Source organism: Natrix helvetica (assembly GCF_964273705.1).
Source record: "Natrix helvetica genome assembly, chromosome: 2".
Classification (NCBI taxonomy): Eukaryota; Metazoa; Chordata; class Lepidosauria; order Squamata; family Natricidae; genus Natrix; species Natrix helvetica.
Window position 1 is genome coordinate 191,180,231 of NC_138552.1, and position 25,306 is coordinate 191,205,536.

At 40.6% G+C, this 25,306-nt stretch overlaps 1 protein-coding gene across 3 annotated transcripts in view; it reads left to right on the plus strand.

The window, feature by feature from the left end:
• The window catches only part of SLC35F1 (solute carrier family 35 member F1), a 231,825-nt gene that overhangs the window by 93,065 nt on the left and 113,454 nt on the right, over positions 1-25,306 (plus strand). Inside the window, exon 1 of one of the 3 annotated variants that reach the window (XM_081945842.1) lies at positions 23,111-23,161. The exons of the other annotated variants lie outside the window; for them this stretch is intronic. Coding sequence (XP_081801968.1) covers positions 23,154-23,161 — 8 coding nt within the window. The 5' untranslated portion in view covers positions 23,111-23,153. Of the gene's footprint in view, positions 1-23,110; positions 23,162-25,306 lie in introns of those variants that run through there. 3 annotated transcript variants of the gene reach the window in all.

The window sequence follows — 25,306 nt, forward strand, 5'->3', positions numbered from 1 at the left end:
ATTGTTTCCTTGTAATTTAAATTCAGTGTTTGTTGTCTTGGAACAACCCTGAACAGTTCTGCTTTGTCTTCTACACAACAGCCCTTCAAACAGATGAAGGCTGCTACCTCCTCCACAGTTTTCTCTTCTTCAGACTGAACATACTCAACACTTCCAACTCTTCATTTTTTTTCTTTCCATATCCCTTATTTTCTTTCTTTATCACTCCATATTTATCATTTATAAACACATTGATCAGCACTTGGAATGGACCATTGATACTTCATTGATCATTCATTGATATGGCTGTTCAGCTATCTAATGGTAGCCTAATCAAGACATTTTGCCATATTTAGTAGTCTTATTGCTACCCCAAACCATCATCCATGAACTTTTCCTAGCTTTTGTGTTAAAATGTGCAACTGTTCAAAATGCCAGAAGTTGAAAACTAGAATAAATTGGTCCCTAGCTTACAAGTTATAACTAAACTTTATTTTGCTGTTTTGGTATGTTTTATACCATTTTCTTGCTTTAATTGAGTTATAATTATAATCTAAGCCCATTAGTTTGGGATGAATGGAAAGCAATTTGCTCAAATATTGAGCCAGCTAAAATTGTGCTTTCAGAATGTAACAGAAGATAGCGTGTGAATTCTTGTCAAAGAGATAGAAAGAGAGGTTCGGTTTCATCAGAAAACCAATTTGAATGTGCTATGTTCTCTGTGGAGATGTAAATACTATAGGTTGGATAAACTAGACTACTCATGACTATTCAATGCCTATTGAAGTTATTTCATACAGAATGTTTTACTGAAGTGTTCATAGTTATAATAGTTTATAACAGTGATGGCGAACCTATGGCACGCGTGCCACAAGTGGCACGTGGAGCCATTTGTCAGGGCATGCGAGGCGCTGCCCTGTCAACTGGCCAGCACGCATGCGCGCGCTGGCCAGCTGAGTTCACCTTTTTAAAAGCTATTTTTCGCCTTCCCTAGGCTCCAGAGGCTTTATAGGAGCCTGTGGAGGGCGAAAAGAGCCTCCCCCGCCCCCTGGAGGCTTCAGGGAAGCCTCCGGAGGGGTCCCTGAAGCCTCCGGAGGGCCTCTGGGGGGGCGGGGGACGCTCTTTTCACCCTCCCCAGGCTCCTATAAAGCCTCTGGAGCCTGGGGAGGGCGAAAAAAGCATGTAAAAATGGGGGGTCGTGCATTGTGCACGCATGCGCACTGGAGGGTCGCGCGTTGCATTATGGGTGCGGCACCACCCGCACACGACCCCCCCTGTGCTCCCCCCACTTGTGGCACGCGAGCCAAAAAAGGTTCGCCATCGCTGGTTTATAATATGCGGAGACTGTTTCTTTAGGTAAAAATCTTCTGAATTTTTTACTCATACAAATGCACGCACAGAGAGACACTCTGGGTAGAGTGATAGAGTTGAGTTGGGTTGCTGTTCAAAACCAACTTTAACCAACCAAAATGCTCTGTTTTCTTAAGTAACACTTTGCTACCCATTTTCCTTCTGTAATGCGAAAAGAATCCCATTCCTTTTGTTATTTCTGTCCTTTGGAGATACTGGGGTTTTGTTTTTTTTTGAAAAAAATCCTTTTGTTTGGACATTCTTGTCCTCCCATTCTATCTCCACCTAGACACTACTCTAGTGCTCAAAAAAGACTGCTTAACCTGTTCAGGAAAGCTGATATTTCTTACATTCTATTTATGCATTTCTGTCTATTCCTTCCATGTGGGACTAAGGCCATAATGTTGGTTTTAATTTTTGGTCTTTGAATCCTAGTTTGAACATCCCATTTATTGTAAGTTTCAGAAAACCGAGATTCCATTTTTCCCACCCACCATTTTTTTTTTCTAAGAAAGAGAACGGCAGCTTTGGTTTCTATTTCCGCTTGATTCTAGTATTTCCTACAACCCATAACTATATTGTAAATAATAGGTTCAATTTTTTTCAAAGAAATCATAATAAACATTGGCCACAGTTTAGAAGACTGGCAAGCTGCAGTTAAATGTGAAGGTTTCCCTACTTCTCTTCAAGATCTTTTCCTGAGAGCAGGAATAGAGCAGTGGTGGGTTCCAGATCCCATTGCAACTGGTATGGTGCAACAGGCCCGGGCGTCCACAACATGCACATGTGCAGCACATGCGCAGCATGCACGCATGTGTACTTACCACCCACAACGCTTCAGCTGCTCAGTAGAGCGTTGCACAAGCACCGTACACTCCCTGCGCATTCGTGGAAGTCCCGATTAGCTCAAATACAGGTAAGGAGGGCGGGCGGGCAGGCCCTCTGGAGCACCATACCGGAATGGTACCTGGTGCTCCCAGCAGGCACTGGTATACCTGTACCGGGGCGTACTGGTCGTATCCCACCACTGGAATAGAGGCTTGAGTTTTGCTGTAATTTAAACCTTCTGCAACCTAGTATTTGAGAGAAAGAATTGAGACTGTCAAAATACCCAACCAGAATGGTCAGTGTTGCTTTTGGCTGGGAATTTTGGAATTTAAAAGGTTTGGAAAATTTGGTTTAACTGGTTGTCTGAATAACAACTTTTACCTCTCTATCTGCACGATGTTACAGGATAAGCTTTGTTATTACCTCACAGCATCATTAAATAAATGAGAATGGGTCATGTTTGCAAGAGGAATAGGAGGAGGTAGCTAATTTCATTTGTTCCTACTGAGCTTATGCCAGATGGGATCTGGCAGGTAAATACCAGCCATTTCCCAAAGTATCACAGAATGTACATTTTCTTTCCTGCTTCACTGCAGACCCACCTGTTCTCAAGGCAATCGCCTTGCCTCTAGAGGCCCTCTAATGAAAAATGTAAGGAAGCTTTCTTAAGCTTCAGTATCACTTTATTACACTTGAGATCCCTTGAATAGCGTTACCCTTGTGAGTGAAATGAGCAGTTTCATACACAGAAAATCATCATTTTGTTTGATGTAGTCTTTCAAAATTGGTGCCGCCAGAATACAACTTAAAGAGAAATCAAACATGATGGGAATAGAGCAGTTTGAACACTCATTCATGTATTCCAAACCATTGGTTTTCATGGCAGGGAAGGTGCATTCGCAGCTCTACCCTCACATTTAATATGATGTGTTTGTTTGCCTCTAGCTGAGACGGCCTTTTTCTACCGCAAGAAAAAATTCACTTTCTTGTGTTCATGTGGCAATTATTCTCCAGCCTTGAACATTGTCTTTTAGATTACTTCATCAGTAACAGCTTATTGTCACCACAGTGATAATTTCAAGCCATTGTTTGTTTAACAACAAAAAATAATACTGTATTAGTCATTCTTTACCACAATTAGGCAAGTTGCACTTATCTGTAAAAAACACATTTTACATTGACTTGGCAAATAATAAATGAATGGTCTTTAGTATTTTATTTAATAGATTCATCTGAGGGGTATGATGTATTGGTATTGTGATAGTTTTAATAACAAGCTGTGCACAATCTCCACTTGCACAATATCTAAAGGAAGTCTTTGCATAGACAATATTAAGACATACTCTACAGTCATTTCCCCTAACCCCATGATGGCAAAACTATGGCACGCGTGCCACAGGTGGCACACAAAGCCCTCTTTATGGGAATGCGAGCTGTCGCCCAGCTCAGCTCTGCTGCGCATGCATGAGCACTTCCCACTGGCCAGCTGATTTTGCCACACATGCGGGAGATGCGTGCACATACTCAGGGGGAGCACAGGGGTATGTAGTGCACCCCCCTGTGGCCCATTTTTGGTCACAGGAGGCTTCACGGAGGCCTGCTAGGCCAAAAACAGTTGCATGAGTGAGTCATGTGCATGTACAGGGGTTGCACGGAGGGGTCGCACGGGAGTGGGGGTCGCACAGGGGTTGTATGCATATATGCAGGGGGCAGGGCACATTTCATTTTGGGTGTGGGCACATGCATGCGTGCTGTCGTGTGCGCGATTTCGGCACACAAGGACAAAAAGGTTAGCCATCACTGCCCTAACCTCATCCACTCCAGCCGTGTTGGAACTCTTCCTCCTCAATTTCTCTCCCTTGCAATCTCATTACGGTATTTTGGACAACATCAAGGGCTGCTGGATACCCAGAACTAATTTTCCTTGAGAAAAAAATATACATAATACATTGATGTCCACGATTGGCCATTTGGAAGTAACTCTGTTTGCAATAATGGTGCATAACCCAAATATATTTGCAATAATATGTAGATTAGAGGAAAATTCATTTTTAAAACTCTAACTGCATTTTTGTGTCTTTGACTTCTACATTAATGAATTGAACTGGCTCAACTATTAATCAAAATCTTGGGTCAATGAGGGTGTTTGTGTATGTGTGTGTGTGTGGAAACACACACAAAAAAGGGTCAGTTGATCCACACAATTTAATTTAAGCCAATGAAAACTAATCAGGCATAGCTTTAAACTAAGTCCACCCACCAAGTTGTGTTTGGTAACATCTAACTGCAGTTCATTTGACCCATCTGAGATACAGAACTTATTATCAAGTTCAGCAGGCAGAGCCTGCCTCCCAAATGGTGGCAGTAGCTCAGTCTTACCTACAGTATTGCTGCCTGCCCACCTAACAGGAAATGGACTAAAGCATGATAATATGGAGCCTTGCAAGGGCTTAAGGGAATCTAGCTACTACCTAGCGAAAGTGAGTGGACATGCTATACAGGTAGTCCTCAACTCACAACCACAATTGGGACCAGAATCTCAGTGGTTGAGCAAAGTGGTTGCTAACTGAAACATCCTGTTTTGCTGACCAAATAATAATAATAATAATAATAATAATAATAATAATAATAATAATAATAATAATAATAATAATAATAATAAAAAATATTTATTTCTTAGCCGCACCCTCTCCCGAAGGACTCGGGGCGGCGTACAATGAAACATATGAAATAAATATGGACAAAACAAACATATAACAGAGACATATACCGAGACATACACAAGGAGGAGGTCGGCTGATAAATAAAACAATTAAAATACAGTATTTAAAAACCCTTAGATAATTAAATATAATTAAAATACCCAGTAAAAGCCCGTCAGGAGCGATATGGTTAGATCAAAGTTGAGCCAGGCCAGCTGCTTGGAATAGGTGGGTCTTAAGCTTAATACGAAAGGAGCGGAGGTCAGAGGTATTCCTAATATCCGGAGGGAGGTCATTCCACAGGGCTGGGCCCGCCACAGAGAAGGCTCTACTCCTAGGCGCCGCCCCCCGACACTGTCTTGTGGACGGCACCTGGAGGAGGCCCTCTCTGTGCGAGCGGATTGGTCGCAGGGATGTATGGGGCAGAATACGATCCCGCAAGTAACTAGGTCCTGAGCCATGGAGCGCTTTAAAGATTATTATCAAAACCTTGAAACGCACCCGATAGACCACAGGAAGCCAGTGCAGCTCGCGCAGGAACGGTGTCACATGAGAGTACCTAGTACTCCCCATAATTACCCGCGCGGCTGCGTTCTGGACCAACTGTAGCCTCCGGGTGCATTTCAAGGGAAGCCCCATGTAGAGAGCGTTACAGTAGTCCAAGCGAGACGTCACCAGCGCATGAGTGACTGTGCGTAAGGCGTCCCGGTCCAGTAGGGGGCGCAATTGACGCACCAGGCGAACCTGGTGGAACGCCCCCCTTGCCACGGCTGTCACATGGTCATCCATGGACAGCCGGGCATCCAGGAGGACGCCCAAATTGCACGCCCACTCCACGGGGGCAAGTTGAATGCCCCCAATGGCCAATGATGGAATTAATTGGCTGAACCGGGGAGCTGGTACCCACAGCCACTCCGTCTTGGAGGGGTTGAGCTTGAGTCGGTTGTCATCCATCCAGATCCGTACGGCTTCCACACACCGGGACATCACTTCGATGGCCTCGTTGGGGTGGTTCGGGGTGGAAAAGTACAGCTGAGTATCATCAGCGTACAGATGGTATCCCACCCCGAAACCACGGATGATCTCACCCAGCGGCTTCATATATGTGTTGAAGAGGAGTGGCGAGAGGACCGACCCCTGTGGCACCCCACAAGTAAGGGGGCGTAGGGTCGACCTCTCTTCTCCTGCCAACACACGCTGCGTCCGGTCAGAAAGGTAGGAGCCGAACCACCGCAAAACGGTGCCCCGGACCCCCAGCCCCTCCAGCCGGCGCAGCAGGATACCATGGTCGATGGTATCAAAAGCCGCCGAGAGGTCTAATAGGACCAGGATAGAGGAACAACCTCTGTCTCTGGCCCTCCAGAGATCATCCACCAACGCGAACAAGGCCGTCTCCGTGCTGTGACCGGGGCGGAAGCCGGACTGGCGCGGGTCTAGATAATCATTTTCCTCCAGATGTCGTGGAAACTGGTAGGCCACCACACTCTCTACAACCTTCGCCAAAAAGGGAAGGTTGGAGACAGGACGATAATTGGCCAGCTCCAAAGGGTCCAGGGAAGGCTTCTTGAGCAAGGGTCTCACCACCGCCTCTTTCAAGGCGGCCGGGAGAGACCCCTCGCTCAGCGAAGCATTCACTAGGCCCAGGAGCCAGTCTCGTGTAACCTCCCAGGATGCCAGTACAAGCCATGATTTGGAGGCTTCCGAAGCTCTATGAGAATGGAGCCCACTTGAAGAAGGGCACAAGGCAGACTTTGTAAGAAATCCACATCTCATATCGCCATGGCTGTCAGTAGCTGGAGAAAAATGACCAAGGTCAGGGGGGCATTTTGTGTGACTGGTGGGCTGGGGGGGGGGGTGAGTCATCCAAGGCATAGCAGCTTTGATTGCCCTGGTGGGCTATGTGAGGGACCGAGGTTATATGGCAAGATAGGCAGATGGGGAGGAGGTTGCAGCAGCCCTGTGGTCATAACTGCAGTTGGTTGACAAGTGCCCAAATTTTTATGTGACCACAGGGATACTGCAACAGCCTTAGCTCTGAGCAGAGGTCATAAGTTCCTTTGTTCAGCACCACTGTAATTTCAAATAATTGTTGAATGAATGATTGTAAGTCAAGACCTACCTGTGTTCCCATAATGCTGCGTGTGTATGAGCGTGAGCCAAAAAGATCAGTTAGTATAACTACATGCTGCTAGATGCACCAAGAAAGGATTTGACCAGGTTAGTGATTGTCCCAATTAAAGGTGTTGTGGGCAAAGGCCATCAAATTGCTTTCAAGGCTTACATTTTTTTCAAGCCTTTCTACCGATTGAATCTAGAACTGAACATTTCCCTGTTGTGTGTTAGTCCATGTTCAAACTGTATATATGCCATGAGTTCTCCTGAAGTGCCTTATACCCAGATATCGTCTCAAGGACGGTGGCACTTGCAATTTTACTCCCAGCACTGAAGAAAAGTCCAGTCACTAGTACATTCAGTTTTTATACTCCAGTCAAGAGGAGAAACTATCTTGATCTTCACTTCAGGCAAAAGTTAATCCTGGGGCTATAAAAATTAATCTCCCAAGGGCACTTCAACTTTGTAGGACATTTTTACTATTGCATATTATTACTGCTACTTTCCCATCTGCATATATTTAAATGAGCAGACAAAAAGAACTCATTTTTTGTCAGTTGTCTTAGAAGAGAAGACAAAAAACACCCCACAGAACTGTTTTCCCCCTGTGTAATTTCTCGTGCCCTCTATTGTTGTTGCTGCAATATTGTAAGTGCTGACAGAATCAACGAAGCAGTTTATTTAGCCTTTAGCATCAATCTGTTTCCAAAGATGAAAGTAGTTTAACATGAATTTTGATTCTGTGTCTTTATACTATTTTACCCTTGACCTTTGAGCGTCATCAAATTCAGCTGACTTGAGAGAAAAATAGGTTAGTTGATCGAAGAAACAATACTAAATAACACTTTGGGGGGGACGACGAATTGATTCAATAACCAGAGATGTAAACTACAAGCTTTTTGATTAGAATTTAGGAGCAAGATCTCTTTTGCTCAATCAGCATGAAAAAAATATATTACATTGACTTGGCAAATAATAAATGAATGATCTTTGATGTTTTATTTAATAGATTCATCTGAAGGGTATGCTGCATTAGTAAATGTTCCTTTTGAAATTAATTGTCTTTTTAAAAGAGCATGAATTAACTCAAGACTATTTAATGACTTGCCAGAATCATTTATTTTTCTAGCAGAGATCTGAAATTTTTATGTTTGTTCAGGCATACCTCACCAGGGAAACTCACTAGTATCATGTACAACATTCTTCATAATATATGAATGGAAACAATTACTAAAGCTTTGAAAACTTCTCTATTGAGGCATTGGTGAGGAGCCTTAGTCCAGATTTCGAAACTAATTGTACTTTCATTTTAATACGGTATTTGTTTTTCCACATGGGAGATGTTTTAGTAAATGCTGCAAAATAACTGCAGTTTTTAAGAGGTGGTGTTCCATGAATGGAGTAAAGATCTGGCCATCACAGGCAAGATGATTCTTCTAATTTAATGAATGTTAATTGTTCTTCACTAGTTTTGTGTTTGGAAAGGGTGCGAAGTTATGTTTGTGTGTGGTGGGGGAGATCGGTCGTTCATGGCAAGCAGTGTGAAGCAGACTGTTTGTCACTCTGTATTGTAGCCATCAAATCTTGTCTTCCACATTACGGTGTAGGTTAAGGAGAGTTGAAGTCATGTGACAAGGGATAAAAATGGCTGGAAAACAGCTTCTTTGCTGCTTAAGCTCCCAGCTTCTAGCATTTACAGCTTTGTTTAGGGTGGACTAAAACTATCGGGAAGGCTGAGATACAGATACATCCTTAATGTAACAGAAAAACTGTACCTTAAATACTGGTAGTCCTCAACTTATGACCACAATTGAGCCCAACATTTATGTGGCTAAGTGAGAAACCTGTTAAGCAGGCATGAAATATTCTTACTTTGCTACTGGTTTGCACAGAGCATCGTGATGATGTCTGGGTGGGCGGAGCTCCCCCCCTCCGCCACCACTGGTTTGCCCGAACTGGGATGAACTGGCAGAATACCATTTCTGGTGTTAAGTGAATTTGCCTCATTTTACAACTTTTCTTACCACATTTGTTAAGTGAATCCCTGCAGTTGTTAAGTGAATCTGGTTTCCCTATTGACTCAGCTTGTCATAAGGTTGTGGAAGGGGATCACATGACCCCAGGACACTGCAAATTGGAGTCAGGTTGTCCAGCATCCAAATGTAATGCACATGACCCCAAGGAGGCTGCAATGGTTATAAGTGTGAAAAATGGTCTTAAGTCACTTTTTTTCAGTGCCATTGTGAACTGTTGTAAGTTGTGGACTACCTGTACCAGGCAAAGATAGCATGGTAAAAGTAATCTTGGATAAGCCCATACTGTGCTTGCTGAAATAGCATTCTCACCTGATTAAGTTTGAATGGGAATATTGTTGAAGAATCGTGCAGTATTATATGCTAGCATTTGCATATGACAAAAACAGATTATATTATATTGTGGGACTTTCCTTTCAGGTTTGTTCAAATATTAATGGACAAGCTTAGGATCATGGATGTACACAAGAGCAGCAAGAGTTGGGCAACTGACAACATGTATTTACTGATGTTGCGAAGCAACTTACTTACTTGTATCAGACATCATTATGCAAATATCTCATTGGGCTGTTTCCGCAGTAAGATCATTATGCAAATAACACGTTGACATCATCATGGCTTGCTAAGAACACTCTTGTGTTCAAATACCATGGATGAATTTAAGAACATAATATTTAAAATTATTGAAATATATTTAAAACTACATTGTGCATGATAAAGTCTCTTAAGTGGAGCTCATGGGAAATATTGCAATCTGTCTTCCAGTTGGAAACAGTAGAGTAAGCAAATGTTTGATACAACGCAGAACACCTGCACTTCAATTTATTTTCTGTATTGGGTTTTGTTTTTATGCTTGAGTCGCTGGTTTGACATCGGTGGGTTATTCAAATTGAATAAATAAAATAAATAAAAATAAAATTTTCAGAAGTAAACTTCACAATTTTTAAAAAATTGTGTTGTTTTCTGTTTTCTGAACAGTTTGTTTCTCTTTAGTTTTGGTCCTTGAGCACTAAAAAGTACATCTATGGTTTCTTGCTCTCTCCAATTTGATATCACCTGAAGATAAACACTCAAAAGGATTTATATATCATTTGGCACCACATATCTTTCAGTTGGAATGAGGAAAGTCTAGAATTAGAGAGCCTTCAGTGACTATAATCCCAGAGTCACTGAGGTGAGGTGGACAGTGTAGAAATTTAATAAATAATTGAATGATGTCTAGATCTGGGTTGTAAAGGCATATAATAATTTATGCTATAGTTTGGGGAGGGTGGAGATTATTTTATAAATAATCCATCAATTTGAACTACGTTGCTGCGTACTCTAATGTGGTTAAGGATAAATGATGAAAACTCTTGAAGCTGTGTTTTGTCTAATGAAAATTAGACATCTATAGTGAAGTACTCGGTGTTATGTCATATTTCATCGGCTCTGTTTTTTCTGCAATGCAACCGTGCTTCTTTTAAATTGGGAATGGCTGTCTTACTCTCAAGTAAAACAAAACGTGAGTCACTGGAAAAGCTGGAGATTGCACAATGTGTTGAGGCAATCTAATAAGCATATGTGAGAACAGATGTGAGATATGAATACAGCACTCTTCACAGAAGAAACATTGGCATTGTAATTACCTCACTTATGAACAACAGTTGACAAATTGGGACTGAAAAGTGGGTTGCTAGATTTGATCTTATGATTTAGTTATTAATCGTATTTTATCCACTATTACTGTCAGGGTTTATTTTTTGTTTATTGCTAAGCTGAGTTTTTCTTTACTATATTACGTTTGGATGCTGTGTACATACCTAGGAAATGGGAGAAAATGCCTGCAGTCAGTTTAATTCACATTAATACAGTGTTTCTCAACCCTGGTGACTTTAAGTCCTGTGGACTTCAACTCCCACAACCCCCTAGCTAGCCCTGCATTAATACTTCAACTACTATAGCAAGCATAATATATATGGTTGGTTGGGATCAGCCGAATGCAGACTCAATGTGACAGAAGGCAGATATAAAGCTAAATCCACTTCCGTGTTTGCAATGATTTTCATTTAATGTTAAATTGACAATTTCACAGCAATGACAATGTGTGGAAATATTTTAATTTCGTTTCTGTGCCTCAATATGTACTCTGGAAAAGGAATATTTTCTCCTGTTTTCATTATATTTTAGTGAACATCCAGCAGTTAATGGCAGACCGAAAATGAGGAACATTTGGGACCACAGAGTGAATGCTATGGTCCTTAAAAATATTCCATCTTGCTCTGATGACTTCATTGAGAGAATATGGGAGCTAGATGGCTGTACAATTACTCAAGGTCTTTGCATATGGAAAGGACTGGATTGCAGGCAAATACAGTGTGGGAGCCTTAATTAGGGCATTTCATCTGACTGTCACCATATCCAGTCCTCCATTTTTTTTATTCAACAACCACATAATATTTGTAGTCTGAGCATGATGAATTGCCTGGTGTGTGTGTGTGTGTGTATGTGCATGTGTCTGCATGTCTCTGTGTGTACACACCATGCACGCACACATTTTGACTGTTTCTGTTAGAACATGTCACCTCAATTTGCCATTGGAGTGAAATATAGGTTCTGTAGACACTTTAAAGGAATGCAGTTCTTAATGTTTGCTTTATACTTCTAAAGGCAATTCAATATATGTTTATCAAGTAGCAGATTTATAGGGTTGTTTTTAAAAAATCCTGCAATTTTTCTGTTTCTCTTTTACAACGACCACACCAATATTTACATATACAGATGGGACTGAATCCAGGCACCCTGGAAATGTATGTTAACTTTCTGAGGTTAGTGTATAACTCACAGGTTTTTTTTTCAAATATATGAACCAAAAACCTTAGAATGCTTATCAGTAATAGATCAAAGGTGATTTTGTTGAAATATTAAGTGCGCTACCCAGTTAAGGCAGTGTTAGTACATTCAATGTCTCTATTACATTTTTGCATCTAAATTGGGTTACAGTCACATTGTTGGAAGTTGGAATTCTCCTCTTTCTCATAGCCCCCAACTTGCTTCCTTTCCCTGTTTCAAAAGAATGTAGAGATGAATAGGGACAGAGAAAGGACTATAAGTAGATTTGAATTTTCTAAAACATTTGGGAAATATTTAATCTGGCTGAAAATATAATGCAGTCTTGGTGTTGGTGTTGGTAGAAGTAGTATTAAGTGCACCAGTTATTATAAAGGAATTTAGGTCTACCTATTGTTTGCTTGATTACATCCCGGGTGTGCAGTAATTAGTGGCTGAAAGGAAGGGACAGTTATTCAAGAAAATGCTAAAAAAAGAGCACACTGAACTATTCTGTAGTTTGACAATTTGGCAGAAGGGGAGATGTTTAAAATGGGTTTCCCTTATTTAGCTTTTTAAAAAATTGCTCTTTAAAATTACTAGTTTAGCTCAAGTGAAGCGGATGTCAAGCCCTTTGCATTGAATATTTTTACTCCTAAGAGGGTGCTGATCTATTCTCAGCCCTTAATTTTGCTTCCTTTGTGGCAAGTATGTCAACTGAAGTGCTATAATTAAGAAACAAGAGATGCCAAGCTTCATATTTCAAGATACAGCAGTGTACCCTAGAAGTCAGGATAAAGATTTTGATTTTCATCTCCCAAGATAATTCTGTATAATTGTTACAATGCACTATTGTCTTCTACTGTTGTTTTAAAAGAGTTTTTTTTTAAACTCAAAACAACAGGAAGAACAGTAGATGTATTGGGGAGTGGGGAAGAAATAATTGATTGAATTTCCAGTTTGTTTGAAGAAAACCTGATTATACTGGTATTCTTACCCCGGTACTGGCAATATAGGAAGATATGAATGGCATGGAATCTTTTGATCATAAGTGAAAATATTTCTGCTTATGTAGGAAGAAAAAGTGTGAGAACTTTTGTTTCAGCATCTTCTAACCTCTGAGTAGTCAAGTTAGGGTTAAAATTTCATGTGGTAGGTTTCAGTCTGTGATCTTATATAATGTTGATGCCATTCACATATTACTCAAACATATATTTTAATTTTCTTTGGGATCTCCATTTCTTTTATTCCCATACACACCTGTGAAGTTGATTTGGTTGAAAGCCCAAAGTCCTCCAATATGTTTCCATAGTTGAGGGTGAGCTTTCCCAGTTGTGATCCAATTTTAGCTGCATGAAGTTTTTTAAGTATAATAACAGAAGATTTCAGTGAGATTTCAGTATTCCCGAGATCTTACTAGGTTCCATGTGAGAACATGGCAATCTTGTGAGAATTGGCTTTAATTAAGTTTCAAGCGTTTTGATCTGTAATTTTTTAAAAAAATAATTAAGCTATGTTTAATTTTGTAGAGTAGGCATTTGTTGATGTAGCTTGCTACACTATGCTCTGCCAGGATTCAGAGTTACATAACTAACTCTGTGAATTGGTGAGCTCATACAATTTGTTTTTTCTTAATCAACAGGCCCTTATCTCACATAAATGCAGCTTTTTAATCTTTTCAGAATATTCCCCAAAGATGTTCCATAGGTTGTGTCAACTGCTCAGTGAAAAATATTAATTAAAAAATCCCTCTGAGTTTGCATACTCCCCTGGGAATGAAAAAAGCGATGTTTTGGATTTCTTTCAAATTCTTGCTTAATGCTAAGAGGTTCACGCCCTCTTTCTAAATGCCAACCATAAATTGCAATTGCCAATTTATTATAATGATAACTACACCAACAGGAAATGTGAAGCCAAGCTGAAACAATGGAGGGGAAGCGGTTGGGACATCTGCAAGCAAGCAAGAGTTGTATTTGACTTCACTGCTCAAATGAGGTGGGAGGAAGGAAGGTGTAAGTCATTCTAGTTTAAGGAAATGGATTAATGGAGTTAGAATATTGAATATATCTGGGATGCGATGGTTCCATTTATCAAAACACAGACTTTGGTCAAAACACCTTTTAGGGGTTTGATTTGACTTGACTTGAAATGATGCCAGTACATTATTTTTATCAAATCTGCAATCAAAGGGATTGCACTAACTGAGTGTTGTAGTATAAAATATACTGTTTATCACACACTTCAATCGTCCCTAAGCCTTTGATGTGATTCTTACATGCTGTGACTTTCTATTAGTGTCAGTAAAACAACAGGCAAACTGGAAACATATTAGCTTTAGTCTCCCTTGTAGATGACTTGGTGGTCCAAAATGGAAAGTAGGCCAGCCTTAGAAAGGTTTAAAGGTTTCCGCTGTCCAGTTGTGATGAACTCAAGAGGGGATGTTCTGACCCAGGCTTCCTTAGAAAGCAAAAGCAAAGCCTTAGTCCCAACAAAACATCTTTTATTTACATGACTGTGGATTCCTTTCATTCACAGTCAGAAAGGCTTATCAAACAGCCTTTCAAAGCAATGTTTATCCACACATACCTTATCTCGTTAGGAGCGCTGCCAGATAACTAGTGTCCAAACAGAGCAAAGCAAAACTTGGCACAGAGTTTCTCACAAACAAAACTTTCCAGACCGATGAATGAATTGTTTCCTGCAAAAGCCCACTCCCCATTCATTCCCCTTTTGTTTCCTATGGGAGGGGCCAATCACCTCCAAGATGTGGCTTTACTCTTGAGTCGACCCTGCTTTTTTAGTTGTTCTTGTCTTCTGGCAGATCTGTGCATTCGCACACTGGGAATAGGCTCCAGCTGTTTCTCCGCCTCACTGCTGTCTAACTCCCTCTCTGCCTCTGATACAGAGCCCTCGTCTGAGCTTTCCTCAGCCCTCAGGACTGTCCCTGTTCCTCCCCAACCTTCTCACTGTTTGGCTCTCTGCAGGCTATTGACAGACCACAATGGGGGCAGTGCTCATCTCCAATTCTCAAACAAGGGAACCTGCATTATCTGAGAGATATTTCCATCATCTTGTGGCCAGCATAAAAATACTGAATGCAGTAACTTTCCCACCAAAACAGTACCTATTTATTTACTCGCATTTGCATATTTTCAAACTGCTAGTTGGCAGGAGCTAGGGTAAGTAACAGGAGCTCACCCGATGAGCATGGTGCTTGGGTCTCAAACCCCGGTCTTTTGGCTTTCCAGCTGACAAGCTTCTTAACCTCTGAGCCATCATGCCCCATTGGCTAGCCTCATCAGTGGGCAAATCAATGAGTGTTAGGCAGGGACTGTTAAATGTCTTGTAATCTCTCCTAGAGCCGCTGAGCTAGCCTACTGCCTTTGGGAGTTGGCTTTTTTATATAACATGAAAGAAAGAACGCTCTCACTTTATATACTGACTGCACATTGTTTTCAGCCAACCCTCCATGGAGAATTACATCTGGACAGGAATTCACAATCTAAAGCCTGGATGTCAAACTCAATCACGTCATGCGACATATTATGACGTATTGTGACATATTTTGCCTTTGCGGTGCTAGGGTGGGCATGGCCTGCATTTGATGCAACCAGCCTGCCAGCCGCCAGTTTTACAGCCCCGATTATTGTCTGCCTTAAAAATTTCAACATTCTTAAGGCTGACTCCTCAGTTATGCCTAGCCAGTCCTTATTATATTGGGTTTAAAGCTTTTACTGGGAATGGAACTCCCAGATGTCCTCACTTCAGACAATGCATATCAAGTAAATATATTTATATTGCATATAAAGCTTCACATGCTGGCCAAATCTAGGTGCTATATAAATACTCTAAGACAGGAATACAGTATGTTCCACCATCCCAAGGATGTGTGTGGGATGCCAAGGAACGCACTGCAAATCTGGATGGACCTGTTTTGTTTTTATTTTTTAATTTGGTTTTATTATCTTTGCAAAGGGCCTTTTCTTTGAACAGTAGAACATCTTTCTTAGGGTTTCAGCACCCTCTACTGCTAGAGAACTATATATGACTTTTTTTAATAGATAGAAGAACAAGAGGGTACAAAGATTCTTCTGTTAATCTCAGAAACTCTCTGAAAGCGAGATGAATGGATAGATGTTGGATAGCCATCTGTCTGAAATGGTATAGGGTTTCCTGCCTAGGCAGGGGGTTGGACTAGAAGACCTCCAAGGTCCCTTCCAACTCTACTATTGTATTGTATTGAATAGTTTCTAAAGTTGACAAATAAAATTAAATAAAATTTCAGAAACCTTGGGGAATTTGTAAGAGCAAAATAAGCACCCTAAACCTCTGCAGATATCCGTGTAAATGCTCCAAAGGTTTGGGGAGGGGATCAGCCCTTTGGGGGGTATTAAGGCAGTGTTTTTCATTCTTGGCACCATTGTGAAGTGTAGTCTACAATTCTCGGAATTCCTCGGCCAGCATGGAATTTGCTGGTACATTTCACATACTTGGAATTGAAGTTCACACCTGGAAATTGGTAAGATTGAGAAACAATGTTTGAAGAAGTATAACAGGAATTTTAAATCATGATCATTTTAGATATTGCTGAACTTTGTGCCGAGTTAGTGGAAAAAACAGCACCTTCAGGATAAACTTTTACTCGTAATACTCATAAATCTTGAGAGACAAACCGTACACATACAAAAATACACTAACATACAGAAAAAGAAAGGGGGGACCTTCTATATATTGAATTGTAATTAAATTTATGCATCTGTGAAACTGATCTACTCGTTGTTTGAAGAAGAGAAAAAATTCCTTTTCAAAGTTATTCTTTAGTGTATCAAATAGCCCCTTAAGGAAATAGAAATAATATATGCAAGGTCACCTTTTAAAATGCTGAAAGATGACATCATCTGTTGGCTTTACATCTGAGCAAAATGGTCTCCTGCTCCTATATACAGTGGAGGGAAAAGAATACTGCAAAATCACTTACCTTACTAAAATATAATCTCTAACATCGCTAGGCAATATTTTTATGCCATTGCTCTTTATTTTTTTAAAAAAACATGGGCACCATTTTCATTTCTTGAAATATGAGAAGCGGTTTAGAATTACAGAACTAATACCAAACATTGTGTGTATTCTGGCACCATTTTTGCAATCAACTTTTAGAACTCCACAGGAAGCAAAACGTCTTTTTCCATTCCAACCAATGTATTGGACCCAAGAGTCTGAGAACAGAAGAATGGGTTTAGGACAATTTGCCGTGGTCAACTCATCATGGCCAACTTGCCATGGCCAGTTCATGATAGCTAACTTGCCACAGCCAACTCACCATGGCAAACTTGCCGCAGCCAACTCACCATGGCCAAATTGCCACAGCCAACTCACCATGGCCCACTTACCGCGGCCAACTCATCATGGCCAACTCACCATGAAACAAATCATCATGGCTAAGTCTCCACAGGACAACTTGTCATAGAACTAGAAATAGAATCATTAAAGAAAGGACAAAGTGAAATGTGAATGACAAAAATTAAAATATTTTTTAAAATTATTTTAAATAATAGAATTATTAAATTGTCCTACAGCGAGTTGTCCCATGGCGAATTGGCCATGGTGAGTTGTCCCATTTCGAAAGCAGGTTACCAATGTGAATAATAGAACCAAGCTTTCTTTGGGCTATGTGAAATTAGTGACTGAAAAATTGCTAATTGCATCATAGTGAAAAAAATATGTATCTTGTGTTTGTGGATTTTATTCCTTCTGATTATCACATTTCTTCTGCCTTTACAGTGAACAGCAAATATGAAGTAGCTATTGGATTATTGATGAATTTTGTTATAAAATTAGAATGCTGTGGAGAATATTTTGGTGATATCTGTGGTTGATGCCTTGATGCTGTACTTGGAGAAATTTGGGTTCATTCAGATTGTTTCCCATATAAATCAAAAGCTATGCCTAGTACTGTGTTTCCCTGGAAATAAGGGAGGGTCTTCCTTTCTTTTGACCCCCAAAATAAGCGCTTGGCCTTATTTTCAGGGAAGTCTTATTATTTTTGAGGTGTAGGAGGCAGCGAGCGTGGTCACCTCATGGCTGCTGCTGTGTTGCAATATTTTCAGGGAGGGCTTATTTTTGGGGAGGGCTTATTTTTTGGGGAAACAGGGTAATGCCCACAGTTTGGTTGGGTTGGAACCTATAGGAAAGAGCCACCTCATGAGGTGATTATAATAGGCTTTAATTTTTTAAAGCAACACTTAATATAGCAAAAGTAGGGAAATCTTTCAGGAAAATTGTCAGATGTGAACATTTTAAAAAAAAAACTGTTGGCTGTTTAATGAAGGCCTTGCTTCATATTGCGTTTATGGTATCTGCACAGAAATATTGAAAATTCAAACAGTGCACAAACCCAAGCATCACTGTAAATCAAGCAATCCAATTAAACAGTTAAACATTATAATCAAGTTTGTAGAATGGCTTATGTGTGGCATACAAATTGACGGGAAACTTCTGGCTTGCCTTCCAAATGCTATATTTTCAGGGGAAGTAGATTAGCATTAGGAGCAGTGTGTGTGTGTGTGCGTGTGTGTGCGTGTAATTGAATTCCCAAGAAAAGCAGATGCATCAGAAGAGAAGCTGAGGTTATAACAAAAGGCCTATATCATTGAAACAGTTTTAGCAAAAACCATGTACTTTAAAACTGTTTAAGTAACTACTTACCAATTTCTTTATTTTAAAAAAAAAACCAAAGGTCTATTTGACATATTTCAAGAAACAAATATTTCGGTTCTAATTTCTTAGTTTTCAAGCAGACATTTCATGGTCATATAATTTTAATGTTTTATACAAAGATAATATTCTGAGTGCTCATTTGACAAATTCTTAATGGGAGATTGGAGTAGTTTATAAGGTACATGGGAACTGAAGGTGGAGGATCTGTTCCGCCAGTGGCTTTTGTTGCATGGGGAGATGACCAGAATATCATTCGCCGCATATGTTGATTCAGGGCCCAGATTACATTTCAACACCTTGACTGTATTGGAAAAGATTGGGAGACCAAAGCATATATGAATTCAGTTGGTTTCACTTACAGAAAAGTTGCATTGAAATGACATAGAAAATACAAGATAAAATGCTGTTCTCTTGCAACAGATTATCTTATATCATATCACAAGAGCTGTAGTGACACAGTGGTTGGAATCAGGGGTGAAATTCAGCAGGTTCTGACAGATTCTGGAGAACCGGTAGCCACCTCTGGCTGGCCCCAGAGTGGAAAGGGAATGGAGATTTTGTAATATCATTCCCCCATGAATGGGGAGGGAATGGGGATTTTGTAATATCCTTCCCCCAAGAATGGGGATGGAATGGGGATTTTGCAGTATCCATCCCCTGGAGTGGGGTGGGAATGGAGATTTTGCAATATCCTTCTGCTGCCATGCCCACCAAGCTACACCCACAGAACCGGTGGTAAAAAAATATTGAATTTCACCAATGATTGGAAGGCAGTACTGCAGGCTAATTCTGCTGATTGCCAGCTGCCAGCAGTTCAACAGTTTCTCACCGGCTGAAGGTTGGCTCAGGTTCCATCCTAATTGTTGGCACCAGATTGTTGGTGCAATATGCTGACTGTGTAAACCACTTAGAAGTGCTGTAAAGCACTATGAAGCAGTATATAAGTCTAAGTGCTATTGCTATTGCTACTTGGGAGGATGAATATGTTTCCCGTGTGCTATTCTCTTTCCGAGTAAGCATAGAAAAGTAAGAAGTAGTGACAAATAATGCTTGAGATAAAAATAAACAACAACTCTATATAGTTTACACAAAAGCCACTCACCATATCTTGCTTACCTTGCAAATCATCCTTGATTCTATCACACCACGTCACATATTGTATGTTGTTCTCAGACTTCTCATCTTTCTCTTTTTCAGGCTCTTATCAACTCCATCCAATCACTAATTCTTGGTCTACCGTCATATATTTATTTTGCTATTCAGACCTCATTTACTCTTTTTGTATAATAAAATAACTTTTAAATTATTTTTATGTTAATTGTTTGGTTTTTACCCCATCTTTATTAATTGGAGTAATAATTAATTAAAGACTTTATTAAAAGGTTGGCTCAGATTTATTAAAAGTCTTCCAGCCAGCTTTAATGCCTAAAGCAGTACTAGAACTCACTGTCTCCTTATTTCTAGCCAGCACCTTAACCACTATACCAAACTAAGCAGTTCTTCTATTGTATTCTGTCTTGTATTTCAGTCCATATTTGTTCAGTACTCATTTATTTTGACCCTGTGTCTTTTATCACGATAAATTATTTCCATTGCATTAATCATAAATTTACTTTCTACTGATATACCCAATTCTATGTTAGAGACAGACACAGCTATTTTAGAATCTTTTGACAAACATTCATTCTTTGCAACAAATTCCACTCTATTTTTTGCACCTTCATTTGCATACTTTAAAATATCCCCATTTCTCTACTTCAGTAAATATTCTTACAGAGAGTTATCTCTTGCTCTAGCTTTTGATCATTTTTATATAATATGGGCTAGCTTTTCCATTCCTTTTTTATATAATTTATAATTGTTCGCTGCAGTTTCCCCGTGAATCGCAACTGGCTTGGTCTTTAATGTATTAATTTTCAGACTGATATTCCTTGCTGCAACATACAATTCATCTAACATTTATTGCAAATGATTCCGGCTCTCAGCCAATAACATGTCATCTATGTACAGAAGTGTGTGCACATGTACATCCACAACTACTGCATCCACATCTCTAACATAACAGATTTACATTTACCAATAAATACATTACACAACGAAGTGACTGTCATATTTTTTTCTTACACCCTATTCAATTGTTTGGGCATTTGCTAAGCATTCGAGTAAAAAACAATTATTTTATAAATTTCTTCACTTTGAAAGAGTTAATTATCTTCATTTGCAAATGTTCGGATAACTGCTTAGAGCAGTGTGCTCATTTGTTGAAAGCAGATAAAACAAGAGTCACAATCAGAGATGTTAGAAGGCTAGACAAGCTGTGATGGCACCGTGGTTATAGTGCAGTATGGCAGGCTAACTCTGCTCACATTGCCAGGCCTTTGATTCCTTTGACCCTGACTGGCTCAAGGTTGACTCAGCCTTCCGTCCTTCTGAGGTCAGTAAACGAAGGAGCCAGATTGTTGAGGCCAATGTGCTGACTCTGTAAACCACTTAGAGAATGTTGCAAAGCACTGTGAAGTGGCAAATAAGTCTAAGTGGTCTTGCTATTAGAGTATTTGTTCACCAGTAGAATTGTCTTCACACCATGTAAAGGTTGTAGTGCTTCAATGCACTTAGGAGTGATTGAAATATAATGTTTAAGTATGGATGCCTAAACTTTTGTATGTAACTGTTTTCACTCTCATTTTCTATATTAGTACTGTATACTAATACATGCTGAGTTTATTTTTGATCTGTGCTTCGCACCAAATATTTTACAAAAGAAGTTATTTCTGTAGAATGAACACTTTTCAAGTACAAAACAGCAGGGTTGATTTGATAGTCATTACCTGCTACTTGACATTATCGAGACAAATAGGAAATATATAAAGCTTGTTCAGACTGAATCAGTCCATTCATCCATCTAACTGTATTGACTAAACTGGGATGGATCTTAAAACCTTCAACTGTCTTACAGATCTGTCTGGCAATATCTGAAGTTCATTCCTTGTTTATCCAATTTATATGCTACAAAATCTATATTGATTCATCAAGTCCTCTGATTGGCATTTACATCAAATCCTACTTCTGGCAACCTGTTATTTTAAGGTAGATAAAAAGTAGATAACCTCTTCAGCCTGGGAAGTCTGGGTTTTGAAAACAGTTGATCAATGCAGTCATCAGTTGGCCACCACTAGGATCTCTCTATTCAGAAAGTGATCTTTATGGAGGACATAGTTAGTGTCCATACAAACTTGCCTACTTAGTATTTCATGAGTGAAAAACATGAGTGGAACAAGAAGGATAAAAAAAATGTTAGGACAAATGTCACAATATACAAGAAGAAAATAGAAAGAGCAATAATATATGAAAAATAAAAAAATGAACAGTGTCTTCCTATCTTTTGTTTGAGCTTCTTATTTCCCCAAAATATAAACTCATTCAGACACCCTGCAATTTAAAACTCTATTAAAAGAAGGGAAATGAATCCAGCACTGTGTGTGTGTGTGTTTACCATTTACTAAGACTGTTTCTCCCCCCCTCGCCCCCCCCCCCAATATGGCAAGCCTGTAATAAATTTACCAGATTGTCAAAAACTATCTCGCTGTACTGAAAGCCAGCCTGTATGGGAAAGATTTATCTCGCTGCCTGAGGGAAAACCGATGAACTGGAACCATTGTTTTCTTAACTTGTATCTAAAATTGAAGAACCATATTTCCTGTGAATTCCAAGCTTATCTTTAGAACTTGTTAAATTTAATTTTGCGGTTGCTTAATTTATTTTCCTCAGTATTAATTCTGAGGAATATCAATAGGAATGTAAGGTGCGGTTAATACAAAGAATTGTTTGTTCAGTTTGGCAATTTGGAAATGATTTATAGATTTAATATTGGGTTTTGTTCGTCTTATGCCTTGAAGCATTATACACACCTGTTTTATCTATATTATGTATCTTGCTTCCGAAATTGTTGTGTTTAAGACATAGTTATGGGAGTTTTCAAGCAGTATAATTCATTTAGAATCTAGCCATCAGGGGACACGTCAGTTTCGACAACTATGTATGTCACTGTCAGAAATTGGTGATTGAAGCCATCTCACCAGTTGTTAAAATCACAGTGAGAAAATGCAATTGATACTTGGTAAATCTCATGAGTTTAGTGGCCTTTATATCAAGTTTGAAGCTTCAACTAATTTTTCATTGCTTCAAATACCATTTCTGCCTAAAATCTCGCCTACCAAAAACTTAGTTAAGAAAGTTCCCAAGGGTAAAAGAAAAAAAATTATGGAAAACTCCCCCAAGGAACATATTGTCACAGAACATAAGCTTCCTTGTTAAAACAAAGCTAATGTTTATGGTCATTAAATGAGTACTACTTATAGTGTGGAACTAAGGGAACCTCCATGTGTGATGTCCACCACATTCATGTTTAGCTCTGCACCCATATGGTAGTTTAGCTAGTTTAACTCTGACAAAAGTGTAGTTTTCCCATCCAAGCATTAAAGTACTGTTGATGAGTACATGTAAAGAGATTCTTTTCCTGCTGGTGTAAAATCTTCCTTTACTTTGCCTTACAGTCTCTTTTTACCCTGCAGAAATTTTGCCCTACCATCATGCCACTTTAAATTGAGCACACGGATGGTAATTAATGGGTTGGTAAGTTCCCTGAATTCAGTTACTTTCCATAACACCAACCATGGTTACAGAGATGGATAATGGTTCAATACTGCTATTTGTCTCGTCCTGTTGCTCAACTGGGAGGGTGCATTGATTGCCTCATGTGGTGTTTGTTGTATTCTGAGATTGGCAATGATGAAGATGATCATAGGTTGGGTTAAAATTGACTCTGGGGATTAGAGAGTGAAAACTCTAATTGCTGCCTAGTGGACGGCACCCGGAGGAGCCCCTCCCTGTGAGAGCGAATCGGTCGCAGGGAAGTGTGTGGTAGGATGCGATCCCGCAAGTACCTAGGTCCTGAGCCATGGAGCGCTTTAAAGATGGTGATTAACACCTTGAAATGCACCCGAAAGACCACAGACAGCCAGTGCAGCTCGCGCAGGAGCGGTGTTACGTGGGAGTACCTAGTACTCCCCAAAATAGCCCGCGCGGCTGCGTTCTGGACTAGCTGCAGTCTTCGAGCGCGTCCCAAGGGAAGCCCCATGTAGAGGGCATTGCAGTAGTCCAGCCGAGACGTCACCAGTGCATGAGTGACCGTGCGTAGGGCATCCTGGTCCAGTAGGGGGCGCAATTGGCGCACCAGGCGAACCTGGTGGAACGCCCCCCTTGCCATGGCTGCCACATGGTCATCCATTGACAGCCGGGCATCTAGGAGGACGCCCAAATTGTGCGCCCGTTCCACAGGGGGCAATTGCTCGCCCCCTATGGTCAGCGATGGAATCAACTGACTGAACCGGGGTGCCGGTAGCCACAGCCACTCAGTCTTGGAGGGGTTGAGCTTGAGTCTGTTGTCCCCAATCCAGACCCCGACGGCTTCCAAACACCGGGTCATCACCTCGACAGCCTCGTTGGGGTGGTCTGGGGTGGAAATGTACAGCTGTGTATCGTCAGCGTACAGATGATACTCCACCCCAAAACCACGGATGATCTCCCCCAGCGGCTTCACATATGCGTTGAACAGAAGGGGCAAGAGGACCGACCCCTGAGGCACCCCACAAGTGAGTGGCCTCAGAGTCGACCTCTGCCCCCCTGCCAACACACATTGCGTCCGGTCGGAGAGGTAGGAGCCGAACCACCGCAAAACAGTGCCTCCAACTCCCATCCCCCCCAGCCGGCGCAATAGGATACCATGGTCGATGGTATCAAAAGCCGCCGAGAGATCTAATAGGACCAGGATAGAGGAACAACCCCTATCTCTGGCCCTCCAGAGATCATCGACCAACGCGACCAAGGCCGTCTCCGTGCTGTGTCCGGGCCAGAAGCCGGACTGGCGTGGGTCTAGATATTCTAATATTAAATCTCAGTCCATTGGCAGAATAATGGGGTATACATTTTACACGGGTATTCATTGTGATGTTGCAATGAAGACTACTCCATGTCTCAGGGCATTGCTCAAAAGATGTACACACTTTGTTATCAGGATGAAACTTCTAGATTGAGCAGATGCCTCTGTGTATGCATTCTTTAAAAAGTTAAGATAAATTCTGTGTTGACTTTTCTGATCACATGGCCCTGAGAAAAATAATTCATTTTTCATTCATGTCATTTCAACATAGAGTTCACAGCTCTTTAATTTTTGATCAGCTCTTGATAATCATTAATCAACACAGGAAATCTAAGCCACACCCAGAAAACTGTCATATAACAATAAATGTCCCAGCTTACTTCACCATTGGGAGTAGATCTTCAGTTTATTTTTGTTGTATGTTTAATATGTATATGTGTGCTCAGCATTCTCACTTTCCAAGGTCTACTTTGAGAAGTCTGTAAAACACTGCTATCATGAGTTCCGTTGGTTAGATTCAGTTTTGTGATCATGCTGCCATTTTTCTATTTATGTAAGCATGTTTAATGTTGGCTTCATGCTGTTTTATGAGTAAAAAGAAAGAGAAGCCTTCTCTTCCCTTTCCCACTCATTGCTTCTAGGGCAGGGGTGTCAAACTCGATGTCATTGAGGGCTGTATTTGACAGGCAGCCAGGGTGAGCATAGCCAGCTCGACGTCACTCATGTTGGGGGCACCTGTCTGTGGCCTGAGTACTCTTCCAGTGAAAACGGGCTCCTGGGTTCCATTTTTGGCTGCTACAGCCTCCTGCAACCCTATGCCAGCAAAAAAGGCAGCCCTC